Source organism: Chiloscyllium punctatum, chromosome 19, assembly GCF_047496795.1.
Source record: "Chiloscyllium punctatum isolate Juve2018m chromosome 19, sChiPun1.3, whole genome shotgun sequence".
Taxonomy (NCBI): domain Eukaryota; kingdom Metazoa; phylum Chordata; class Chondrichthyes; order Orectolobiformes; family Hemiscylliidae; genus Chiloscyllium; species Chiloscyllium punctatum.
In genome coordinates this window covers 97,342,614-97,370,077 of record NC_092757.1, presented here as the reverse complement: position 1 = coordinate 97,370,077, position 27,464 = coordinate 97,342,614, and the positions used below count along the sequence as shown (strand labels likewise).

Here is a 27,464-nt window from a genome sequence, read left to right as displayed (position 1 = left end):
ATAGGCAGGTAGGACAGGTAATGAGGGCGGTGCTGAGCTGGAAGGTTGGAGCTGGGATGAGGTGGGGCAAGGGGAAATGAGGCAGGACATGGTTGAAGAGCTTCAGGGCAGAGGAGATGACCTGGGGTTTGCAGTGAGTGAGAGACTCAGAGTTTCTGGTAGAGAGAGGAGGAAAACTTCTTCAAGGCAGGCATCCTTGCAAGAGAATTTACAGTAGGGTTAAAATCAACTAGGTAAAAACAAGGACTGCTGATAATGGAAAGCAGTAGATTAGAGTAGTGCTAGAAAAGCACAGCAGGTCAGGCAGCATCTGAGGTCCAGCACCACTCATATCTAATTGTTACCCCAAGGCCTTTTCTAAAAAAAACTAATGTGTAATATGCTGAAAGTTTTAAGGGATTGTGAAGATTGTGAAGGGATTGTAAATTTTCTCAATTTAGAAACTGAAAAGAAGAGAGTGATAGATTTAGTCAATGAATTAAGTGAAAGTCTGTTTGTTTCCTAAACTTACTGTGATTTTTACCAATATTTGATATTTACTCAAAATTCTTAGTTTTTCAATAAAAAAGCTAGCTTTGCTTATAAATTCCAAACAGACCTTAAAAGTACGTTGTAAAAAAATTATGTAAATTTTCTTTTCAAATTAAGGACAATAAAATGATTCCGTTTCAAAGTCATTCCCCACCCCCAACATTCAGTTCACAGGTAAAAAGTGTTTCACATGAGGTATATTTTATTGCGAATTAAAAAGTCGATGAGGCAGGGTAGGATATATATGTTGTGAATTAAGGGCACCTAAACTGAGGCAACTCAGTGGTTAGCACTGATGCCTCAGTACCAGGGCCCTGAGTTTGATTCTACCCTCGGGTGACTGTCTGTGTGGAGTTTGCATGTTCTCCCCATTTCTTATTGGGTTTCCTCCTGGTACACTAGTTTCCTCCCACAGTCCACAATTGTGTGGATTAGGTGGATCGGCCATGCTAAATTACCCATTGTGTCCAGGGATGTGCAGGTTGGATGAATTACCCAAGGGAAATGCAGTGTTAAAGAGATCAGCTTGGGGAAGGGGTCATTTAGTTGAGATGCTGTTTGGAGTGTCAGTGTAGAGCTGCTGTGTGAAATGGCCTGCTTCAACACTATGGATTTATGAACTGAAGTAGAAGTCCTGTAGTGAACAGCACTAGCTGCTGAGTCATGGGAATTGATTTACTCCTTGCTCAGCAGGGCTGTTGTATTGTGCATAACTGCACCATAACATTAGGAAAAATCCAATCATTGTTCAGTGACAGAACAATACAGCAAGAGGAGGATGAGAGGAAATATTCTACATTATCTTTGGACAGAAATTAATTGCATACTTCACCGGCCACCCCATCAGCAGTGTGGAGAGAGGCAAAGGGCAGAATAATATTCTAGTAACCTCTATTGGTCAGTGGGCAACATTACCATGATAACTTTTGATTGTTTTCTATTTGGGACAGGAATGTGCTGTTGCATGTGTATTTAAAGAAAGAGTGTTTAATGTTTGACCCTGTTCTATTGTTTAAAGGAGTTCCTTGTCTAATTTGCTTTCAAAATTGTTTGTAATAGTATCTCATCCCTATGGCAGTCTTATGCATTTAGTTTTAGTAGTAAAATCAATTGATTTTAACCATTGCTGGTTGTGCTGTTCTTTTCTGGTGTGCTCCCAAAGAGCTATCGGTGCAGTTGGTGTACAATTGTGTGCTATCCTGAACACACAGTTCCTGGTAAGCTGTGTGAGAATGTAAGAGCATGCACTGTATTAAATTGACTGAATAGGTTGTGTTATTGCAGAGTTCCACAATTCAAAGTTGTTAAGGTTTTTTTCCTTGCAATATTGACGATTCTAATACTAATTGATTCCAGCACTTGATTTACTTGTCGAAAACTACTTACTTTTCTAACATTTTTCCACTGTAAATTTGGTTTAAATCATTCCATTTGTGTTATGCATCCAGTTACACTCCTATCCACCCTTGAGTCCAAGTCAAAAATGACATGATACCAGGTTAGTGTCCAGTAGGTTTATTTGACATCACATTCTTTTGGAGTGAAGATAGTTTGTCATGTGCAGTGAGGGAAGGCACACCGTTGCAGAGTTTATCGGCAGAGAGATTATAGGACCATACAGTTGGTGTAAGTGGAGTAAACAAACCTAAAATGCATGCTGGAGAAGTCTGTTAGAAAGGAGATGAAAGTTTCATAGAACATTACAGCACAGTGCAGGCCCTTTGGTCCTTGATGTTGTGCTGACCTGTGAAACTAATCTGAAGCCCATCTATCCTACAGTATTCCATTTTCATCCATATATCTATCCAATGACCATTTAAATGCCCTTAAAGTTGCTGAGTCTACTACTGTTGCAGGCAGTGCGTTCTACACCTCTACTACTCTGAGTAAAGAAACAACTTCTGACATCTGTTCTATATCCATCACCCCTCAATTTCAAGCTATGCCCCCTCGTGCTAGCCATCACCGTCCAAGGAAAAGGGCTCTCATTGTCCACCCTATGCAATCCCCTCGTTATCTAATATGTCTCAATTAAGTTACTCTCAACCTTCTTCTCTCCAACGAAAACAACCTCAAGTCCCTCAGTCTTTCCTCATAAGACCTTTCCTCCATACCAGACAACATCCTGGTAAGTCTCCTCTGAATCCTTTCCAAAGCGTCCATATCCTTCCTTTAATGAGTTGACCAGAACTGTACGCAATACTCCCAAGTGCGGCCACACCAGAGTTTTGTACAGTGCAACATGACCGCATGGTTCTGAAACTCAATCCCTCTACAAATAAAACCTAACACACCGTTTGCCTTCTTAACAGCCCTATCAATCTGGGTGACAACTTTCAGAGATCAATGTACGTGGACACTGAGAACTCTCTGCTTATCTACACTAGCAAGAATCTTACCATTAGCCCAGTACTCTGCATTCCTGTTAACCCTTCCACTTTTCCGCATTAAACTCCATTTGCCAGCTCTGCAGCTTGTCTGTGTCCCGCTGTAACCTACAACATCCTTCTGCACTATCCACAACTCTACCGAACTTAGTATCATCTGCAAAATTACTAATCCATCCCATATCAAGGTCATTTATAAAAATGACAAACAGCAGAGGACCCAGAACAGATCCTTGCGGTACTTCACCATTAACTGAACTCAAGGGTGAACATTTCCATCAACGTCCACCCTTTCAGCTAGCCAATTTCTGATCCAAACCGCTAAATCACTCTCAATCCCATGCCTCAGTATTTTGAGCAATAGCCTACCATGGGGAACCTTATCAAAAGCCTTATTGAAATCCATATATACCACATCAGCTGCTTTACCTTCTGAAAGAACTCAAAAAAGTTTGTGAGCCACCACCTACCCTTCACAAAACTGTGCTGACCATCCCTAATCAACTTATTCCTTTCAAGATGTTTATAAATCCTATATCTTATAACCTTTTCTAAAACTTTACACACAATTGAAGTAAGGCTTACTGGTCTATAAATTACCAGGGTTGTCTCTACTCCTGTTCTTGAACAAGGGAACAACATTTGCTATCCTCCAGTCTTGTACTATTCCTGTGGAGAGAGGACATAGCGTTCAAAGCCAAAGGTTTGGTAGTCTCCTACCTGGCTTCCCAGAGAATCCTAGGATAAATCCCATCCAGCCCAGGGATTTATCTATTTTCACACTTTCCAGAATTTCTAACAATGCCTCCTTGCCAACCTCAATCCCAGTTAGTCTAGTTGCCTGTATCTCAATATTCTCCTCGACAGCATTGTCTTTTTCCAGTGTGAATACTGATGAAAAATATTGATTTAGCACTTCCCCTATCTCCTCTGACTCCATGCACAACTTGGAGAAAGTGAGGACTGCAGATGCTGGAGACCAGAGTTGAAAAATGTGGTGCTGGAAAACACAGCAGGCCAGGCAGCATCCGAGGAGTAGGCGAATTGACGTTTCGGGTATAAGCCCTTCTTCAGGAATCCATGCACAACTTCCCACTACTGTCCTTGATTGGCCCAATATTTACTTAGTCATTCTTTTATTCCTGATATACCTATAGAAAGTCTAAGGGTGTTCCTTAATCCTATCTGCCAACAACTTCTCATGTCCCCTCCTGACTCTTCTTAGCTCTCTCTTTAGGTCTTTCCTGCTAGTTTGTAACTCTCCAGCGCCCTAACTGAGCCTTCACGTCTCATCGTGAGCTGTCTTCTTCCTTTTGACAATAGATTCAACTTCCTTAGTAAACTACGGCTCCGTCGCTCGAACACTTCCTCTCTGCCTGACAGGTACATACTTATCAAGGACATTCTCTGGCTGTACCTTGAATAAACTCCACATTTCAATTGTGCCCATCCCCTCCAGTTTTCTTCCCTATCCTATGCATCCCAAATTTTGCCTAATGGCGTTGTAATTGCCTTTCCCCCAGCTATAACTCTTACCCTGTGCTATATAATTATCCCTTTCCTTCGCTAAAGTAAAAATAACCGATTGTGGTCACTATCACCAAAGTGCTCACAATACCTGGCTGGGTTCATTACCTAGCATCAAATCAAATGATTTTGATTAATTAAGATGCAAATTCAGAATCTGTTTCAAGTCACTGTCCTGGGATAATTAAAGGTTTTATCAGTGTCTGCCTAACTTTTCAAACTTCAATCAGGCAAAGATACAAAAGAATGACATCTCCAGTCAGACACTGAATTGTAGGTGTGAGGTCTCATTCAGAATCTGTCTGCGAGTTTGAAATCAGGCTGGTGTTGTTCTGAAAGCAGGATTTTATAATATGCCACATTGACTAACTGCGCTTACAAATTGGTTACAAATAAACAACCATCTTGGATAAAATAATTCACCCCACAGATTTATATGTATGTATGTGTGTGTGTCACGCGCTTGAGAGTGTGTGCCTGTACGTGTGCATGCATGATAAATTATGATAAGTAATCCACACTGAACAAACTAATTTAGAGGTCATAACAGTTTATCAGGATGATGCTGTCAAAACAGGACAGTAAGGAAGATCTTACAGATACAGAACAGCGTGGTCGGGTCACCTGTAGTGCGACATGAACCAAAGAACATGGTTGGGGCTGTCTTCTTGGTATGGAACTTGGCCTTCAGTCTCTGCTTGGCAATTCTGCATTGTTGTATATTCCAATGTCCACCGAAGATTGGAGGCTGAATGCCGTTGACCACTCAAGTGTTCACCGACTGGAAGGGAGCACTCCTGCCTGGTGATTGTTGCGCAGTGTCCATTCATATGTCTTCATAGTGTCTGCATGGCCTCACCAATTCCCATGCCTCAGACATCCTTGCCTGCAGTGTAGGAGATAGACAGCATTGGCCGACCCAAATGAGTATCTGCCATGTTCATGGTGGGTGGTGTTCCCATGTATGATTGTAGTATCCATGCCGATGACCTGACGTGTTACAGAAGTTGCCATGGCACATGTGTGGTGTTATGGTCAATGTTGTCCTGAAGGCTGGGTAGTTGATTGCCAGTAGTGGTCTGTTTAAGGTTTGGCAGTTGTTTGAAGGCAAGAAGTGGAAGCGTAGGGAAGATGTGTTGAAGGCCATGAAGAACATGGCATAATTTCTCCACTCCAGGGAAATACCAGATGACAAAGGGTAGTGTATCAATTGTGCCACTGCGAAAAACATTATCAACCTCCTCAGATGACAGACGCAGGGTACAACCGGTCGAGTACCCATTATCATCCAGTACTTCCCCAGAGTAGAGAAAGGACATAGTGTTCTCACACTCTCGTGGACATGCGCGCGCACACACTAGATATAGGGTGAATCATTTCATCCAAGTTGTTTGTTTATTTGCAAATACATTTTATTTTGTTCAAAAAACACACAATTTGTAGTCACAGTCAGTCAATGTGGCATTTTATAAATTCCTGCTATCGGAACAAGTCCAGCCTGATGTAAAAGTTGTACATCTTCCTTCTCACAGTTAACAACACTTCAAATGTTGAGTTGCCTGTGTTTTTTTAAAATCACACCATGTACCCCAAGGTCTAGGTCATTCCTAGCTATCCCGAAGAGCAGACATCCAGCCCCTAGGGATTTCCAGATAAAGTGACAATGAGGCTCTTTTTTGTTTTATTCTGTCCGTAGAGACCAATTACTTTTAAAGAGAATTTCTAACTTTGAGTTAACAACTGAAAGAATGATGCGTCAACGTTTCATATTTCAAAACTTTTACTGTTTCAGTTGATTGAACCAAAACATAATTAACTAAATACCATTTTCTTTTGTCGACAACTTGTCCTTTTAAGCGCTAGAAATACTTAATCATTACATATTATGTTGTTCAAGTTGAAAGGGTTCAGAAAAGATTTAAAAGGGTTTTGCCAGGGTTGGAGGGTTTAAGCTTTAGGGAGACCTGTAGGCTGGGCTATTCTCCCTGGAGCGTTGGAGGCTGAGCGGGTGACCTGACAGAGGTTTATAAAATTATGAGGTGTATGGGTAGGGTGAATAGTCAAGGTCTTTTACCCAGGGTAAGGGAGTCCAAAGTTTGGAGGGCATAGTTTCAAGGTGAGGGGGGAAAGACTTAAAAGGGACCGAAGGGGCAGAGGGTGAGGCTGATGTGTGTATGGAAGGAACTGCCAGAGGAAGTGGTGGAGGCTGGTTCAATTACAGCAATTAAAAGGCATCTGGATAGATATGTGAATAGGAAGGGTTTAGAGGGAAATGGGCCAAATGTTGGCAAATGGGACTAGATTTATTCAGGATATTTGGTTTGCATGGACTGGTTGGACAGAACCGTCTGTTTCTGTGCTGTACATCTCTTTGACTCTGTGTGCTGTACATATTACAAAATGTTAATGCGCTGAAGTAAGAGGGGAAGCTGAAGCTGCAAATATTCTCAGTGCATCCTGGTGGGGTACCAGCTTTTGTAAGTGATATGGCTGATAACATTCAGATAACTGTGAATATTTATAACTGAGAAAGTGGACTGAATTCATATAGACTTGTGAAGGCAACTGTTGGCAGCCAGTTCAGCTACTCTACTTCTTTCAGTTCACAATTAACTGTAACAAATGATTTGAACTGTTGGTGGGTTCTACCTGCTTAAATAGCCCATGCTCAAGAAAAATTTGATTAAAAGTCAGGTTTATGGAAAACATCTGATTCAGGGAACTGAGATAATTGGTATGAACTGATGGTTTTGATATTTCTACGGGTTTGGTGATTACATATTAAACGCAGTCCAATCTCAAAGTTAATTCATGAATTACTCCTTAAGTACGTCTAGTGGTGATGTCAAATCCACTGTGGAAAATACCTGTAGCCAGTTTAACGTGCAACAGTAGAATCTAGAATTGTTATGTACGTGTTTTATATAAAAATGTATTTACTGTTAAATAGAGCAAGAAATGTAGTTGAAATTGTTTCTTCAGATGTTAAAAAGATTGTTGGCAAGATGACCATCAAATGGAATGGGGCTTGAAGTTCAGGGCGGCACGGTGGCTCAGTGGTTAGCATTGCTCCCTCACAGCACCAGGGTCCCAGGTTCGATTCCAGCCTCGGCCGACTGTCTGTGTCCGATTCTCCCAGTGTCTGCATGCGTTTCCTCCGGTTTCAGTCACAAAGATGTGCAGGTCAGGAGAATTGGCCATGGTAAATTGCCCATAGTGTTAGGTACATTAGAGAGAAATGGGTCTGGGTGGGTTATTCTTTGGAGGGTCGGTGTGGACTGGTTGAGCCGAAGGGCCTGTTACCACACTGTAGGGAATCGAATCGAATCTAATCTAATACAATACTGTTGACAGTGGTGTGGCTTAAATTGATATTATTCTTGCATTTTCTCCCCCCTCAGATTGTTTCTTAGAAAGATGATCATGTGAATACTTGATTCCCAAGGAGCATTTGAATGATAGACTGCCCAAAAATGTCAAGTTCAGGTTACCCCCAAGGTCAAGGCCCATTTGGTGCAGAACCAACACGATACCCAACTCATGCCATTCGATATAACTTCTCAGGCAGGCACCAGCAGGTAAGCTGTCATGTGTCTATTGATCTTGTGCTGTGACCTTCACTGTTTTGGTTCTTGTCCGATTGTTCAGCTAATTCCATTTTGAACAGTGATGAAATGTAGGACTGTTCTTTGGTTCTCTGTGACTTTGGTGGTAAAGATGAGTCATGAACTAACCCGAAGAATGCTAAGAAGGCATAGCATGAATAATGTTGAATTCAGAAATATGAGTATTTAGAAAATTTGGTCATGTTTTAGAAACTAAGAACTAGAGTTGGTCATTGAGCTTTCATTACCCAGAATCTGGGCTCCTGGTGCTCATTACCTTTTTTTCTAGTGTAAGTGTCAAATCCACTGTGGAAATACCTGTTGCTGGTTTAATGTGCAGCAGCAGAATCTAGAAAATCATTGTGTACATCAGGTTTTCTAAATATTCTTATTTCTAAATGCAACATTATTTGCGCTATGTCGTCTTAACATTCTTAGTGCCAGTTCATGACTCAGCCATGAAGATTCATTTTTCAGAATTTATACCTAAATTGGCATGTATTTGTTTTAAACTCCTATTTTTACTCTTTCAGAAAACACAGAAACTGAGTGACAGTGGGGAATTACGAAAAGCCGAAGCTGTGGGCACAAATGTACTGATTACTTACTCATGTAGTCTATGCATATGTAAGTAATCAGTACATTTGTGCCCACTGTATAGTATATAGCAATTTGCAGTAGCTTCACCATGTTGATGCCTGATCTTTAGGTATGAAAAAGTGAGGACTGCAGATGCTGGAGATCAGAGTCGAGAGTGTTGGGCGCTGGAAAAGCGCAATAGGTCATACAACATCCCAAGAGTAGGAGAATCGACGTTTTGGGCAGGAGCTGTTTACCAGGAATGAGGCTGGGAGCCTCTGGAGTGGAGAGATAAATAGGAGGGGGGTGGGGCTGGGGAGAAGATAACTGAGAGTGCAGTAGGTAGATGGAATTGGGGTTGAAGGTGATAGGGTGGAGTGGATAGGTGGAAAGGGAGATTGACAGGTGGGACAGGTCATGGGGACGGTGCTGAGCTGGAAGGTTGGAACTGGGGTAAGGTGGGGGGTGGGTAAAAGTCCACATTAATGTCCTGAGGTTGAAAGATCCTGAAATGGAAGGTGAGGCATTCGTCCTCCAGGTGTCAGGTGGTGAGGGTGTGGTGATGGAGGCGGCCCAGGACACACATGTCCTCGGCAGAGTGGGAGGGTAGTTGAAATGTTTGGCCATGGAGCAGTGGGGTTGATTGGTGCAGGTGTCCCAGAGATATTCCCTGAAGTGCTCTGAGAGAAGCGTCCAGTCTTCCAATGTAGAGGAGACCGCATCTGGAGCAATGGATAGAATAAATGACGTGGAAGTGCAAGTGAAACTTTGATGGATGTCATGATTTGAAGATGTCGGTGTTTTTTCAGGAAGAGAACTTCAAACCTCAACACTCGAGAAAAATCTTTCACATTATCAAAATTCCATCCGGCTGAGGGGACTTGTCTATTTTCACCTCTTCTAGAATTGATAACACCTCCTCCTTACTAACCTTGATCCTTTCTACTCTAATACCCATATCTCATTCTTCTCTGTATTCTCCTTTTCCTTTGTGAAAACTGATGAGAAATATTCATTTAGCACCTCTCCAATCTCTACAGGGTCCACACACAGCTTTCTACATCTGTCTTTGACTGGCCCTATTCCTACCTTAGCCATCCTTTTATTCCTCTCATACCGAAATGGATCTTGAGGCATCCGCATTCTTTCATGATTGTCGTCCTAATACTTCCAGAATATTCTCTCGATGCAGTTTAACTCTTTTTAACATTACATCAGTCTCCAGAGAGAGATTCTAATTTAATGTTTTAACATTACATTCCTCCCTTTATCATTCCATAATAACTACCTGGATGGGACTGCTACCTTTCATAAGAATCTTGCTGCCAGTACTTAAGCAAGTTATTGATACACAACATGCAATGGTTGTAACAACAAAAATTATTAGTGTGTGCAGTAAAAAGAATTTGTAGAATCCTCCTACATAGGGAAAAAAATGTTCACCAGTAAAGTTATTAAATTCACAGTTCTTGGTGACCATTCCACCCCCTTTAAGTCATTTGGAGTCGAGCCAGTTATCCAAAATCTCCTTCAATAAAGTCCAACCTGTAAACAAAATTCACTCTGTCCTTGCACACCATTCCACAGAGAAATCTGAATTCTTGGGTGAGAGCAGTTAAATACTTCACAAAACTGACAAACTTCTATCCTTCCAAAGATGCTAGGATACCAGCTCATCTGAGCGTGCAGTAGCTACAACAGCAGCTACAGATAGGTGAATGCAGCATTTTTTTTGCTGATTCTGTTCTTGCACTGTTGTTAAATGTGACAAAGCCAACTGGCTGTTTTGATGTTAGCTTAATCAGTGAACTTCACATCTCTTAAATGATTGAAAGAGAAGGTAAAGCTCATGTGGTTTACAGCCACTGACAAAGTGTACCAACCTCCTCTTCACTGTTGTAAGTTTTTTCACTTCTCATGCTAATGACTGGGGTGCCGATTGAGTCTGTTGGATCAGGTTATGGAGAGGTGGGTGGTAGTCCGAAGGCCTGCTTTACCTGAGAATGGAGAAACTCGAGAGAAGATGTTAGCTGTTGAAAGTATCTCTGCGTTTCTTCTCTCATTCTTTCTTTGCCAATGTGGTTATCAATATGAAGATAGTCATGTTTAACTACACTGAATTATGTCTGCCTATTTCAATATTCTTAGTCGTCTTGAAGTCTGTTACTCTGTTCTCTTATTTATGACATTATCAAGTTTTATAAAATCTGTAAACTTCTGAATTGTTTCGGCAGTACAATTTAGTGAATTACAAACAACAATCAATGGTCCTAAAATCACACCATTGGGTACATCATTCAGGTTACTCAAAATGTATTTTCCTTTAACAAATTAATACTTGGCTAATGTAAAAGCTGTCAGGAAAAGTATTTCCAAAATCTAGAACAGCAAGAAACCAACAAAATGTTTCCTATGCTGTAGCCATTAAAGAGGTAGTTTCAGTTCAGATTTAAATATCAACTGTTTGTGGGAAGCAAATGCAGTGTGTGGCAGTGACTTCAGTGGTTAGCACGGCTGCCTCACAGCACCAGGGACCTGGGTTCAATTCCAGCCTCGGGTGACTGTCTGCGTGGAGTTTGCACATTCTCCCCGTGTCTGTGTGGGTTTCCTCTGGGTGCTCCAATTTCCTCCCACAGTCCAAAGATGTGCAGTTCAGCTGAATTGGCCATGCTAAATTGCCCATAGTGATAGGTGCATTAGAAGGTGTAGGGGAATGGGTCTGAGTGGGTTACTCTTCGAAGGGTCTTGTTGGGTCGAAGGGCCTGTTTCCGCACCGTAGGGAATCTAATCTAATCAAAATATGTTCTCCAAATGAAACTTCCCAAATAGAACCATTGGAATTACAATGGCAACTTTGGTAGAGATCAACATTCTTTGAATTTGCAGTATGAAGGGGGCCAATGAAGTCTTAACAATAATTGAAAGAATTTAAACAGCTCAGCCTGAAGTTAAGTCTCTCAAATCTTAACAAAATATCAAACTTAAAATACACTCTTCTTTTTGTGACCACTCTGCATCTTAAAAATAGCAAAGATATTTAATACAATACTCTGATCTGGCTAAAGCATGACCACAACACTCTTTTTTTAAACAGGCATTGTAGAATTTGAAACAAATCAGGGACTCGAGGCACTCAGTTTGTTTTATGGTTACAACTTTGATCATTTTAAAAAGGACATAATGTTGTACAATTTCAATGTAAAAACAAAATCTGCCCCATTACATAGCCCGCATAAAACTCTGAATTGCGATCCTGATTCAAACAAGGCAAAACAGTGACTTAAAAGGATTTTCTGAACCAGTATTTTAACAAACGAAAATATTTAAATATCCTCTCAGCATGGTGGAATTTACATTGAAACATCCCCCTTGACCCAAGTAATAGTGCAACCTTAATTTCAGCATTTCTTGTTTTTTCTTTTGAAGAGTCTCTGGTTAGGGTTCTTCTCATTTTCATACATGGGAAAAACGCGCCCATTTGAGAGCCCCCCCCTCAGTTCACCCAGTGATAATCCATGAAGTGAAAAACAAGGAGTCAAAAAATGGAGGAGGTAGCCCAAAAAGATCCACACCAGAGTTGGACAAAAGTAAATCACACCCACAGACTGCCAATCAACCACCACGGCGCAGGAAAAAAAAGCCACAAGCATTGGTCCAAGATTCCCAAATCTCTGTGAACCCCACAGCACCTGGCACGTGTGCACACAAAAAGATCACTAAAGCATCCTTATCTCGGTGGAAACCAGACCGAGGAATACCACCCACCACTGGACAAGGCTGCGAAGGAAAGAAATTTCAGCCATACCCTCCTGACGAAATCACATCCTCAAGAAGAGAAAAGCTTCTCGGTGCACCACATGGTGCTGCAGTCCAGGCCACTCCCCTCTTCCCCAGAAGGACTCGCAGAGTCAAGTCCACGGCACAAAAAACCAAACAAAGCTTCCTTGGTGGTCAATGCACTTTACTGTCTAGATCCGAGCAGACCGGCTCTCCTTTCTCTCCTTTTTCCCAGTGATGCCATGTTGTCCAAGAAGTACTTCTAAGAGAAGGCAGGAGGACACAGGCGATAACTTTAAGTACCAAATTCTAACTTTTTTGTCAGAGCCTCAAATCTTGTGTCCGTAGAGGACTTAAAACTCCTTTTTCCCTCGAGGACTCTAACCCTTTTTTTACCAAGAGGAGTCTAAGTCCTTTGTATCTAGAGGAGTCTAACTCCTTTTTACCCAGAGGACTCTAAGCCTGATTTAACCCTGGGGACTCTCACCCTGATTTATCTCATTTCAAAACCCTTTTAAAATTCAGCTTCGTGCAAAGTGACTCGTTGGTTCATAAGTATGCGAGTTACCTCAAAGATTCCGTCACCAGTGAGTCCCAGGAGATGAGGGGTTGACTGAGTGTTAAATTTAGAGAGAGATCAAGGTGAAATTTACCTTGTGTGCCCATGTGTCTCATGCATCCAACACTCAGAGGATTGCTTATTCAGTCCACTTGGAAGCTCCGTGTATGTTGGAATCCCACCACTGCCATCATATGGTAGGTTCTTTTCCCAAGGTTTCGCACACATCAACTTCTGCAAACAGTTAAAGTTTATTTAAGCTTGTACAAGCCAGGTGACACTCCTCAGTCTTGAATAAAGAAAACACATCCCCTTTATACTTGTCAGTTGGCCAGGCTTACAGATACTCTGGCCGCTCCCCCATAGTCACATGCCACTCAAGACAGCCTCCAGTCACCCCTTCACAGTCACATATTACCCCAGGTACAATGGTAGGATGAGATCGTCCTCCGAGATAAGGCAAATGCGAATGCCCTAATCCTGGGGAACCGGTATGCAGATGATTTCCTGACTGTGATTCCCCAAGGCAGTGTAGGTGTGAGGTATCCTCGCTTCAGAGGATGGCTCGAAAGCATTTCTGAATGGAAGAAATTGAATGATAGTTTAATTTGATAAAAGTAGTGGAGTAGTAGCAAATGACTGTCCAATTGGAGCGTGAGTCATCCACATTCTTTCATGATTTTCGTTTCCACTGACTTCCAGAATGGTGACTCAGCAGCTTAACTCTTTATTACATTAATGTTCAGAGAGATATTCCAGTTTAATCTTTTAACATTGTGAACCTCTTATCCCGCATTCAAATTTGACCTTTCAAAATGAATAACTTCGCACTTTTCGAGGTTGAACTCCATCTGCCACTTCTCAGCTCAGTTCTACATCCTTTCAATGACTCATTGCACCTATAACAGCCCTCCACACTATCTACAACTCCACCAACTTTCATGTCATCGACCAACTAACTAACCCACCATTGCATTTCCTCATCCAAGTTATTTATAAAAATCACAAAATGTAGAGGTCCCAGAACCGATCCCTGTGGAACATTACTGGTCACTGAGCTCCAGGTTGACTACTTCCCATCTACCACCACCCTCTGTCTTCTATGGGCCAGCCAATTCTGTATCCAGACAGCCATATTTCACTGTATCCCATGCCTCCTTATTTTCTGAATGAGCCTACCATGGAGAACCTTAACAAATGCCTTGCTAAAGTCCTTGTACACCACATCCACTGTTCTACCTACATCAACGTGTTTTTTTCACAATCTCAAAGGCATGCTGACTATCTAATCAAACTATGGTTTTCTAAATAATCATAAATCCTGTCTCTCAGAATCCACTCTAACACTTTGCCCACCACTGGCGTAAGACTGGCGGGTCCATAATTCCCCAGGATTATCCCTATTCCCTTTCTTGAACAAGGGAATAATATTTGCCACTCTCTAATTATCTGGCACTACTCCAGTGGACAGTGAGGATGCAGAGATCATGGCCAAAGACGCAGCAATCTGTTTCCTCGCTTTTCTGTAATAACCTAGGGTATATCCCATCTGGTCCTGGGAATTTATCTATCTTTGTTTTTCAAAATTTTCCTTCCTAACATCAATCTGTTCTAGTATATCAGTCTGTTTCACGCTATCCTCGGAAACATCAAGGTCCTGCTCAGTAATGAATGCTGAAGCAAAGTATTCATTAAGGATCATCCCTACTTACTCTGACTCTAGGCACAAGTTCTCTCAATTATCCCCAATTGGCCCTACCCTCACTCTGGTCATCCTTTTGATCCTCACATAAGTGTAGAGTGCCTTAGGGTTTTCCATAATCCTACCCGCTAAAGCTCCTTCATGCCCCCTTCTAGCTCTCCTAAGTCCATTCATCACTTCCTTCCTGACCACCTTGTAACGTTCGAGAGCTCTGTCTGATTCTTGCCGCCTCAGTTACATATTTCAGAATTCCTAATCTTTAACCTGCTGTTGTAGCCACATATAAAACAGATTTTGTTGTCAAAATGTCTTTTGTTTTGCAGGAATTTGCAGTTCCAGATTATCGCCTTCAGGATTCACAGCTTTTACAGCAGCAGCATCAGCAGCTGCGTAGACGCCCATCGCTGCTTTCAGAGTTCCATCCAGCCTCTGATAGGTGAGTAATTTTGAGCTTCTAGTAACAGGCTAGCATCCTGTCTATTTACAGTGATTGATCAGGGAATAGAGGGGGAAAGAGTTGTTTTACCCAGTTTCCATACTGAGGACTGATTTTGATTTGCCCTGACTAGTCAAAGCAGTTTGCAGATGGTGAAAGATTACATGTAACCATGAGGTAGAGGAGAGTGAGAAAATCACTGAAGGGTATTTGCTTTGACAGTTTTTCCAGCGATTAAAGTTAGTAGTGACTCAGAGACTAAATTTGAGTATAATTTGGAGGAAAGCGTGGCTGGTCTAATTTGTAAGTTTCCAGACAATACAAAGATTGGTGGAGTTGTGAATAGAAAGGAGGATTGTCAGAGGATACAGCAGGATATAGATCAGTTGGAGACATATTCAGAAAAATGGCAGATGGATTTTAATCCGGACAAATGTAAGCGTTTTGGAAGGTCAATTGCAGGTGAGAATTATACAATGAATGACAGAACCCTTAGGTGTATTGATATAAAGAGGGATCTGGGTGTGCAAGTCTACAGATCACTGAAGATGGCAGCATGTGTAGATAAGGAAGCTAAAAAGGCCTGTGGCATGCTTGCCTTCATTGGAAGTGGCATTGAATGTAAGGATAAGACAAGTTATGCTGCAGCTTCATAGAACTTTGTTTAGGTCACAGTTGTAATTTTGCGTACAGTTCTAGTCACTGCACTACCAGAAGAATATGAGTACTTTGTAGAGGGTGCAAAAAATGTTTTCCAGGATATTGCCTGGTATGGGTGAATTTAGCAATGAAGAATGGTTAAATAGACTGGTTTTGTTTTCACTGGAATGCAGGAGGTTGACGGGCAACCTGGTAGAAGTTTTAGTTTATGAATGGCATGGAAAATATGAGGCTTTTTCCCCAGGGTGGAGAAGTCGATTACTAGGGTACACAGGTTCTGGCTGTGGGGTGGGGGAGAGGGGAGTTTGAAAGAGATGTGCAAGGCACATTTTTCACGCAAATGGTAGTGAGTGCCTGGAATGTGCTGCCAGAGGAGGTGATGGAAGCAGATGCAATAGCAGCATTCAAGACGTACCTGAACGAATACATGAATAAGAAAGGAAGAGAGGGATACAGAACCTGTAAGTGAAGACATTTTGAGTATGGAAGGGCAAAGTGTTCCTGTGCTACTTTATTTTTTGTTCTCTAATTATCTCAAGTGTGACTGATAAAAGAACCCAGAGATTATGTTCCAGAAATATTACATGTGCATTGTTGTCTGCTTTTGTGCACTTGTACTTGCACATTTTTCTAACCTGGCTAACTATGCTGATGCATGTATGTAGATGTGCCACTGCAAAATTTTAGAGACTAGTACTACTGTCCTGTACCTGATTCTGACAAATTCTACTCGACTAAAACATACTAACATACAAAATAACAGACAAGAAAAGATTAGCTGATCACCATGCCTTCCCCACACTGAGATAGTTGATCTATTACAGGTAAACTCTGCTTCTCTCCCTCAACCCAGCCCAATACCCTGCAACCACGCAATCTCCCGAGAGAAGGGAAAAAATAATTTATAAAACTCCTTTCCAATTTCCTTATGGAGTTGAAACCAACCAGGAGATAACCTGGATTAAATATTACTTGGTAAGGACACTTGGCTTCTATGAGATGCCATCTCTGCTCAGAGGCAAACCAATCACGCTCCCTCTTGATAGTAGAGTTAGCTATTCGAACATCAGTTTGCAGCACATTGCAGAAGCCCTCAATTAATCAACCAGTTTTCTCCCACACTTTGTTGTTTACACTTTGGACCTCAATCATCCACAATCTGTTAAAATGAAATAATGTGAAATTGGGAGGTTATCCAGGAATTTCATTTCTCTGTTTTCTCTCTTACCATTTTGGCAAGATCTACCTGTAAACAGTCTTATAATCAAGAAAATGCAAACAAGGGAAATCTCCAGTGTTTTCCTTCCATTGTGTCCTCTCTGATCTGTCGAATGGCGGGCTTTGAACTACTGTGTAGAGAATGGTTCTTAATGGGCAGATTCAAGATGAGCTAGAATCCCTGTGTGACTAACCTGCACTGCTGGAAATCTGTAAAAACCCCTTGGTTCTTGTGATAGGATATTTAACAGTGTTGTCACTTATCAAGGTAGGTTCATCTCAACAGACTGTGGTAGATTAATCATTTCAAACTTAACAAAAAAGGTATTTGTTTGGCTTCTGGAGTTTGTGTTCACTAAAAACAGTTATTGTCTAGACCTCCGCCTTTGCGCCAAAGTAAGTACGGCCATAAGAGGTAGGAGTCGACGTAAGCCATTCAAGTCATAGAGTCCACACCATCATTCAGTGAGATCAGAGCTGATCTGATAATCTTCAATGCCCTTTGCGCTTTGATTCCCATAATAATTAAAAATGCATCTGTCTCAGCCTTGAATATACCTAATGTTCCAGCCTTGACAGCCTTCTGTGTCATCCACATCACTTAAGACCATAAGAAGTTGGAACCGTTTGGCCCCTTGAGCTTACTTCTCCATTCAATAAGGGCATGGCTGACACTCCTCGTGTCCACTTTCCTGCCCTTTCTTCATAACCCTTAATTTTCCCAACTGATGAAGAATCTAACTATCTGAACCTTAAATATACACAAGGCTCTCCTTGCCTTCCCACGTACTTTTGTTTTATTCTCAAACTTGGCAATAGCGTGTTCACTTCTGTCATCCAAGTCATTAACATATATTGCAAATAATTGTTTCCCCAGCACCCTTCCCTGTGCCATTCCCCTAATTATGGATTGTTGCAATGAAAATGCCCCCCTTTATCCCAATTCTCTGTCTCCTATTAGCTAGCCAACCCTCTATCAATGGGAATAAACTATCCTGGACACCGTGGGTTCATAAGTAGCCTTATGTATGTATTTGTCAAATGCCTTTTGCAAATCTAAATATCTTGTATCTACTGATTTCCTTTTATTTACCCTGTTTGTTACCATGATCTTTGAATTTGTATCCATTGAATTTCTTCAAACACAGAAAGTATTGGAGAAACTTAGCAGGAAAAGTGTCATCTGTGGATAGAGAAATTGTCAACAGAGTTATATTGGACTCGCATTGTTTCTCTTTCTCTCCATTCAGGTGCTGCTAGATCTGAGTTTCTCCACATTATCTGCATTTATTTCAGACTTGCAGCATCTGCAGTATTTTATTTTTACTTGAGGTTGTTTAGGTTGAGAAGCGCATTTGTACCTTTTCCTTGATTCTTTCCAAAGTTATATCTATGGATGGAAACCAGTAGGCTACGGTAGATGGGAGTTTATGAGACTGATGAGCAATAGGCGATCCCCACGAATCAATGCTAAGATCTGTCTTTTTTCTGTACTTAAATTCATTATATCTTGCAATACAGAATCAAATGTCAAAATTTGCTGATGACTCCAAAGTGGCAAACAGTGAGGATGGTGCATACAAAATGCAAAATGTCATAGGAGAAAGTGAGGATTGCACATGCTGGAGAGTCGGAGTTGAAAAGTGTGCCGCTGGAAAAGCACAGCAGGTCAGGTAGCATCCGAGGAGCAGGAGAGTCGACATTTCTGGCCTAAGCCCTTCATCACAACTCCTGATGAAGGGCTTTTACCTGAAACGTTGATTCTCCTGCTCCTTGGATGCTACCTGACTGGCTGTGCTTTTTCCGTGCCACACTTTTTGACTTGGTGTGAATGTCATAAACTTATCATACACAAGTGGCATGTGGACTTTAATATCGAGAAGAATGATACAGTGTATTTTAGTAGAAGGGACAGGGAGAGGTTTAATAGCACAGTCTCAAAGAGTGTAAGGAACAGAGAGACCTGAGATGTGTGCACATCCGAGAGAATGGTTAGTAAAGCATATAAGATCTTGGGTTGATACATAGAAACATTGAGGGAGAAGTTATGCTGAATCTTTATTTAGCTCCAGTTAGATTCTAGCTAGAGTATTGTTTTCAATTCTGTTCAATGCACTTGAGGAAAGATGTGAAGGTCCTCGAAAGGCTGCAGAGGGGAAGGATTTTATTTATAAGGTTAGATTGGAATTGTTGATCTCTTTGGAACAGAAGACAAAAAGCTCCAGAGGTTAGTGATAGATTCAAAAGACAAATTAATTTGGGAAGACAAATTGTTTTGCAGGCCTCAAGAAAGGAGGAGTGGCTATGAGCAGTCATACCATAGCGTGGCTGGACAGCCTGACCATGAATCATTGGAATCCAAACGCCCACGGCTTGAACAGGTACCTGATCCCCACTTTCAGCGTGCTACAGTACTGCCCTTAGCTCACCCAGTACCAGAGGGTCTTCGAGCACCCACAGAGGTGAAAAAGGTAAGTGTTGGTTGTTAGAGTAGGCAGCACTTTAGATGTTTCATTCAAAAACCAACACGCGTAATGTTATATTTAGCAAACTAAACTTTTCTAGCTTACTTCTGATACCTAAGCAGAATAGAAGAAATTGGAAGAGCTGAGTTCTGCTCAGATCTTTAAACCCAACTTTCATCTTGTTGACTGCTGTTAACATTTGCAGTTTATATCTCAAACATTTATTATTTCACAATTTTACTGAAAACAGCCGAGAGATTACTCCTTGCATTTTGAGTGGTTACAAGTGACCCAACTTTAATAAAATATTAAATCTAAAACGAGCAATTCATTTAAGGAGCTTGCCCTTGAATTATGTAATGTAATTGAGATGATTAAGGTGACTAAAACATTTGATAGGGTAGAGACAAACTGTTTCTTCTTTGGTTGGGGTTCAGAATTAGGGAGCATAGCCTTGACATTAGAGTGGGATATTTTAGAAACAATGTCAGAAAGCACTTCTTTATGCAGATAGTCATGTATTTCTGGGACCCTCTTCCTGAAAAAAGAACTGATGAGGGTTGAGGATTGTCATAGAAAGTAGCAGAATCAGACTTCTAGATTTTTACATGCACATCGATTTCAAACCCACCCAATCCCACAGCTATCTGGTCTACACCTCCTCCCATGTGCCCCCTTCCTGTATAAACGCGATCCCTTACTCCCAATTTCTCTACCTCCACCATATCTGCTCCGAGGAGAGCAATTCCACTCCAGGATATCCCTGATGGCCTCCTATTTCAAGAAACACAATTTCCCTTCCTACGTGATCAACAATGTCCTCCAGCACATCTCCGCCACTTCGCAAACTCTGCTCTTGAACCTCCATTCCTTCAACTGCAACAAGGATAGAACCTCCCTGGTCCTCACCTTCCACCTCACAAATCTCCAGATACAGTGCGTTATCCTCTGCCATTTCCGCTATCGACAATCAAACCCCACCACCAGAGACACATTTCACTCTTCATCCCTGTGTTCCGCAGGGACCATTCCCTCCGTGACTCTCTCGTTAGGTCCATGCTCCCCCCACAAACCCACCCTCCACACCCGGCATCTGCAGTCCTCACTTTTCCCTTCCAGACTTTTGTGAGGCAAAAAATAATGAGAATTGTAGATGTCCATGTTCCAGAAAAGAGTAAGTAAAAACAAATTATTAAGCACTTTGTTCAAGGCCAGTATTTTGAAAGGTGTACTTTGCAGAACTGTTCTTGCTATTACCACAGATGTGGTCTAACTGTGGTTTTGTATACTTGAAGCATGACTTCTGCCTCTTGTATTTAAGCATTCTAGGTACTGAAGCCAGCATTTCATGAGACTTTAGTATTATTTTCTGTATTTGCTCATGAGATCTTAATATCTTAATTAGTCCCCACTGTCCAAGCTTTCAACCATTTAGTGAGTATTGTGATCTATCTGTTTTAGTTATAATGTTGTTGACATCACATTCAACAAATTCAAATCCATTTGCCACAATTTTAACTATTTACGTGATCGATCAATATGTCTTTGAAATTTTATATTTCAATCTACATTGTTTATAATGGCATATCTTAGTGATACTAGAAAAAATGTCTAGGGAGAGGGACAAAACCGGTCCACCGGTTCAAGTTCTATATTGGGGCAAGACGAATTTTGATGGAATTAGACAGGAGCTTGCAAGGGTTGATTGGAGTACTTTGATTGCAGGCAAAGGGATCTACGCCAAGTGGGAGGTCTTTAAAAGCAAGATATCTAGAGTTCAAGGTCGATATGTTCCTATGAGGGTGAAAGGCAAGGTTGACAGGAATAAGGAATCGTGGATGACAAGAGATGTTGATGCTTTGACCAGAAAAGAGGAGGCGGTATGGCTCCGGTTTCACGTATTTGGAAAGGCAAGGACTGATTAAGAATAGTCACCATGGCTTTGTGTGTGAGAAATCTCGTCTCTCAAACTTGATTTTGATGCAGAATGAGCTTGAAAGTGGACAACAGAAGGTGGTGGTGAAGGTTGTTTTTCAGACTGGAGGCCTGCGACCAGTGGAATGCCACAAGGATCGGTGTTGGGTCCTCTACTTTTTGTCATTTACATAAATGATTTGAATGCGAGCATTAGAGGTATAGTTAGTAAGTTTGCAGATGACACCAAAATTGGAGGTGTAGTGGGCAGCGAAGAAGATTACCTCAGCTTACAACAGGATCTTGATCAGATGGGCCAATAGGCAGATGGAGTTTAATTTAGATAAATGTGAGGTGCTACATTTTGGGAAAGCAAATCTTAGCAGGATGTATACTCTTAATGGTAAGGTCTTGGGGAGTGTTTTGAACAAAGAGACCTTGGAGTGCAGGTTCATAGCTCCTTGAAAGTAGAGTCGCAGGTAGATAGGATAGTGAAGGCGGCATCTGGAATGCTTTCCTTTATTGGTCAGAGTATTGAGTACAGGAGTTGGGAGGTCATGTTGCAGCTGTACAGGACATTGGTTTGATGACTGTTGGAATATTGCGTGCAATTCTGGTCTCCTCCCTATCGGAAAGATGTTGTGAAACTTGAAAGGGTTCAGAAAAGATTTACAAGGATGTTGCCAGGGTTGGAGGATTTGAGCTATAGGGAGAGATTGAATAGGCGGGGGCTGTTTTCCTTGTAGTGTCAGAGGCTGAGGGGTGACCTTATAGAGGCTTATAAAATCATGAAGGGGCATGGATAGGATAAATAGACAAAGTTTCTTCCCTGGAGTTCAGAACTAGAGGGTATAGGTTTAAGGTGAGAGGGGAAAGGTATAAAAGAGACCTAAGGGGCAACATTTTCACTCAGAGGGTGGTACGTGTATGGAATGAGCTGCCAGAGGAAGTGGTGGAGTCTAGTACGATTGCAATATTTAAAAGTCATCTAGGAAGGGTTTGGAGGGATATGGGCTGGGTGTTGGCAGGTGGGATTAGATTGGGTTAGGATATCTGGTCAGCATGGACAAATTAGACCGAAGGGTCTGTTTCCATACTGTACATCTCTGTGACTCTATGACTTTAAGCGAGTAAGACGTGACCTTCCCTGCACAAAACCATGTTGCCTATCACTGATAATCCCATTTTCTTCCAAATGGGAATAGATCTTATTCCTCATATCTTCTCAACAGCTTCCCAAACAGTGTCGTCAGACTCACCGTTCTCTAATTACCTAGATTATCCTTGCTACCCTTCTTAAATAAGGGGACAACATTAGCAATTCTCCAGTCCTGTGGAATCTTTCCCATGTTCAAGGATGTTGCAAAGGTATCTGTTAAGATCCCAGCTATTCTCCCTCTCTGCCCTCAGTAATCTGGGATAGAGCCCGTTCAGACCTGTGGACTTGTCTACCTTAATGTCTTTTAGAATACCCATCACTTCCTCCCTCCTTATGCTGACTTGACGTTGTTGTGGTTCTGTTCGCCGAGCTGGGAACTTGTCTTGCAAACTTTTCGTCCCCTGTCTAGGTGACATCCTCAGTGCTTGGGAGCCTCCTGTGAAACGCTTCTGTGATGTTTCCTCCGGCATTTATAGTGGCCTGTCTCTGCCGCTTCCGGTTGTCAGTTCGAACTGTCCGCTGTAGTGGCCGGTATATTGGTCCAGGTCGATGTGTTTGTTGATAGAGTCTGTGGATGAGTGCCATACCTCGAGGAATTCCCTGGCTGTTTGCTGTTTGGCTTGTCCTATAATAGTAGTGTTGTCCCAGTCGAACTCATGTTGCTTGTCATCTGCGTGTGTGGCTACTAAGGATAGCTGGTCGTGTCGTTTCGTGGCTAGTTGGTGTTCGTGTATACGGATCGTTAACTGTCTTCCTGTTTGTCCTATGTAGTGTTTTGTGCAGTCCTTGCATGGGATTTTGTACACTACATTGGTTTTGCTCATGTTGGGTATCGGGTCCTTTGTTCTGGTGAGTTGTTGTCTGAGAGTGGCTGTTGGTTTGTGTGCTGTTATGAGTCCTAGTGGTCGCAGTAGTCTGGCTGTCAGTTCAGAAATGCTCCTGATGTATGGTAGTGTGGCTAGTCCTTATTCAAAAGGGCCACTACACACTGCAGCACACCAGAACTACAAAAAGAGGAAGAGGAACACCTATACAAGGTATTCGCCAAAAACGGATACCCTCGCAATTTCATCAACAGGTGCCTAAGGGAGAGACAACGGAACGAGGACATGCCGCAACCCAAAGGACTAGCCACACTACCATACATCAGGAGCATTTCTGAACTGACAGCTAGACTACTGCGACCACTAGGACTCATAACAGCACACAAACCAACAGCCACGCTCAGACAACAACTCACCAGGACAAAGGACCCGATACCCAACATGAGCAAAACTAATGTAGTGTACAAAATCCCATGCAAGGACTGCACAAAACACTACATCAGACAAACAGGAAGACAGTTAACGATCCGTATACACGAACACCAACTAGCCACGAAATGACACGACCAGCTATCCTTAGTAGCCACACACACAGACGACAAGCAACATGAATTCGACCGGGACAACACTACCATTATAGGGCAAGCCAAACAGAGAACAGCCAGGGAATTCCTTGAGGTATGGCACTCATCCACAGACTCTATCAACAAACACATCGACCTGGACCCAATATACCGGCCACTACAGCAGACAGCTCGAATTGACAACCGGAAGCGGCAGAGACAGGCCACTATAAATGCTGGAGGAAACAGCACAGAAGCGCTTCACAGGAGGCTCCCAAGCACTGAGGATATTACCTAGACAGGGGACGAAACGTTTGCAAGACAAATTCCCAGCTCAGCGAACAGAACCACAACAACGAGCACCGGAGCTACAAATCTTCTCCCAAACTTTGAGCTGACTTGACCTCGAGTAATCCAACATCTATCCCTAACCTCAACATCAGACGTGTCCCTCTCCCCGATGAATGCCGATGTAAAGTATTCATTAATTAAGAACATAAAACAGTACAGCGCAGAACAGGCCATTCGGCCCTCTATGCTGCGCCGGCCTGTGAACTATTCTCCGCTCGACCCCCTACTATACCAAAATCATCCATGTTCTTACCTAAGGATTGTCTAAATCTCCCTAGTGTGACTGAGTTGACTACATAAGCAGGTAGGGCAATCCATGCCCTTGCCACTCTCTGCGTAAAGAACCTGCCTCTGACATTTGTCTTAAATCTATCACCCCTCAATTTACAGTTATGCCCCCTCGTACAAGCTGACGTCATCATTCTAGGAAAAAGCCTTTCACTGTCAACCCTATTTAATCCTCTGATGATCTTGTATGTCTCTATCAAATCCCCTCTAAGCCGCCGCCTTTCCAATGAGAACAGACCCAAGTCTCTCAGCCTTTCCTCATCAGACCTCCCCTCCAGACCAGGCAACATCATGGTAAATCTCGTCTGCACCTTTTCCAATGCTTCCACATCCTTCCCGAAATATGACAACCAGAACTGTACACAATATTCCGAGTGTGGCCGCACCAGCGTTTTGTATAGTTGCAACATGATATTGTGGCTCCGGAACTCAATCCCTCTACGAATGAAACCCAACACACCGTATGCCGCCTTAACAGTACTATCAACCTGGGTGGCAACTTTCAGGGATCTATGTACATGGACTCCCAAGATCCCTCTGCACATCCACACTACCAAGAATCTTTCTGTTGACCCAGTGCTCTGCCTTCCTGTTATTCTTCCCAAAGTGCATCATCTCACATTTAGCAGCATTGAACTCCATTTACCACCTGTCTGCCCAATTCTGCACTTTATCCAAATCCCCCTGCAACCTGTAATATTCTTCCACACTGTCCACTACTCCATCGACTTTAGTATCATCTGCAAATTTACTAATCCATCCACCTATGCCTGCATCCAAGTAATTTATAAAAATGACAAACAGCAGTGCTCCCAAAAAAAATCCTTGTGGAACACCACTAGTAACTGGACTCCAGGCTGAATATTTTCCATCAACCACAACACGCTGCCTTCTTTTAGAAAGCCAGTTTCTAATCCAAACTGCTAAATCACCCTCAATGCCATGCCTCTTCATTTTCTCCAATAGCCTATCATTAGCTCACCCATTTTTGTTACTCCATGCATAACCTTCCTACTGTGTTCTTAAATGGGGCAAACCCTTTCTCTCGTTACCCTCTTGTTCCTTATATACGCAAGGAAATGTGGTTAGAGTTGATGGACATTTTGTTTGGCATGGACCAGTTTGGGTCAAAAGGTTTTGTCTCCGTGCTAGTAGGACTCTATGACCAACTCTGGATGCTGTGATATAACCTGGCCAATTCATACATATATATTAGTAGCTATTTTTAAAACTTGGCATGTGAATTTTGAGTTAGTAATATATGGGTTTTTGATGTGTCTGAAGTTAAACATTATCACAGTTCTGTAGCCATGGTGATTTCTTTTCCTACAGTTTGTGAGGGCTTGGCAGCCTATCTGGTATTTTTGTTTACTTCAGAATTTTACAACATGGCCAGGTATACCTCAAGGTTTCTGTTAGAAATATCTGAGCTGGGAGTTTCTATTGAGCTTGAGGGGAATACTTATCCGTTAAATTGAGACATTTTTGTTATACTTTGTTTTGGGGAATTCTATGAAGTCCTTGTGTGGAGACATATATATGGAGTAGTGCTCCTGAGAAATGGAAACATAGTAACACGGATTACCTTAGAGTAAAAAGTTAGTGACAGTCTGAAAGTGTTGGGATAAAACCCGGAGAGGAACTGAAGCTGAATTTGTATGAACTCTGGTGAATGATAAGGCCAAGAATAAGCTATCCATTTTCCAGTCTGGGATTTGAAGTCACAGTTGCCTTAAACATATTGAGATGTTACAGAAAGGGATTCTGATGTATGTACTAGACAAGAGTTGGTGTTGAGTACTAGGCAGAAATTTTTTTTAAGGAGTGTTTTGGGATTTATGGAATACACTTTTACTGTGTGTTTGAAACGCTTTGACTATGTTTCCTCTGTAAATGGATTGGTTCATTCTAGTTTTTTTTTGCTTAATAAATTTCTGCTTTATTGTTAAAACAAAATTGCAAGCTTCTGTTTCAGTGAGAGACCACCTTCTATTTACTTTTGGGACAAACCAAAACAAAAGCAAGTTATGATCTATCGACACAGATTTCAGTCTGGACTCTGCCTTGTCCAGTGATAAAATTAGCCTTGATCATAACATTTGGGGGCTCTTAGCAAGAAGGTTGTAATAGGAGAGCTTAATATCTTTCTTATTAAAGTAATGACTGTGTGTAGTTTTGGGCATAAATCAGTTGTTTTATGATCAGGTTTACAATATGGAATTTGAAGATGGGCTTTGGGTGTTTTTCAGAGTTGTGGAAGATTTAACAGTGGATTATTTAAGATTGTTGACTAAAGGTAAACTGAAAGCACAAAAAATTAAAGAGCACATGGAGTGTTGCCCCATTCTCTTTCTATCCCCCCCCCCCCCCCACCCACCCCGCCCCTCAGTCGAAGCAAAACGTTGAGCAACACAGTCTCGTTTTACCTCCTTCACCTTTATTCCGGGCCCTGGAATGAGAGAGAATGATTACCTATGTGTACAGAGACATGAGTTCACAGTCTTCTCTGGAATAGTAGTTTCTTAATGAGTTATACAGTCATTTTACAGGGAAGAGCATCCAAATAAGGCAACATATTGGGTGACCGCTACAATCAGTGAGCATTTCCTTAAATGATAGAAGGACAAGGTAAAGCTCACGTGGTTTAATGTCCATAGGAAGGCCACTGATAAAAAGCATACCGACCTCCTCTTTACTGTTGTTAGTTGCTTCACTTTTCATGCTCATCACTGGGGAGCTGATTGAATCCGTTGAATCAGGTTGTGGAGAGGCGGGCGGTGGTCCAAAAGCATGCTTTACCTGTGAATGGAGAAACTCAAGAGAAGATGCTGGCTGCTGAAAATATCTTTGGATTTCCTCTCTCATTCCTTCCTTGCCAGGGTGGTTATCAGTATGAAGACAGTCACACATTTACCTACA

The 27,464-nt window shown here is 42.0% G+C and overlaps 1 protein-coding gene across 14 annotated transcripts in view; it reads left to right on the top strand.

Moving 5' to 3' along the window:
* ncor1 (nuclear receptor corepressor 1) overlaps nucleotides 1–27,464 on the top strand; it is a 406,208-nt gene that overhangs the window by 54,190 nt on the left and 324,554 nt on the right. For 13 of the 14 annotated variants that reach the window (XM_072590142.1, XM_072590155.1, XM_072590143.1 and 10 more), the window contains 3 exons: nucleotides 7,847–8,023; nucleotides 14,991–15,103; nucleotides 19,263–19,452. In XM_072590142.1, coding sequence (XP_072446243.1) covers nucleotides 7,901–8,023; nucleotides 14,991–15,103; nucleotides 19,263–19,452 — 426 coding nt within the window. In that variant the 5' untranslated portion in view covers nucleotides 7,847–7,900. The remainder of the gene's footprint in view (nucleotides 1–7,846; nucleotides 8,024–14,990; nucleotides 15,104–19,262; nucleotides 19,453–27,464) is intronic. The other variant, XM_072590152.1, reaches the window with a different exon arrangement.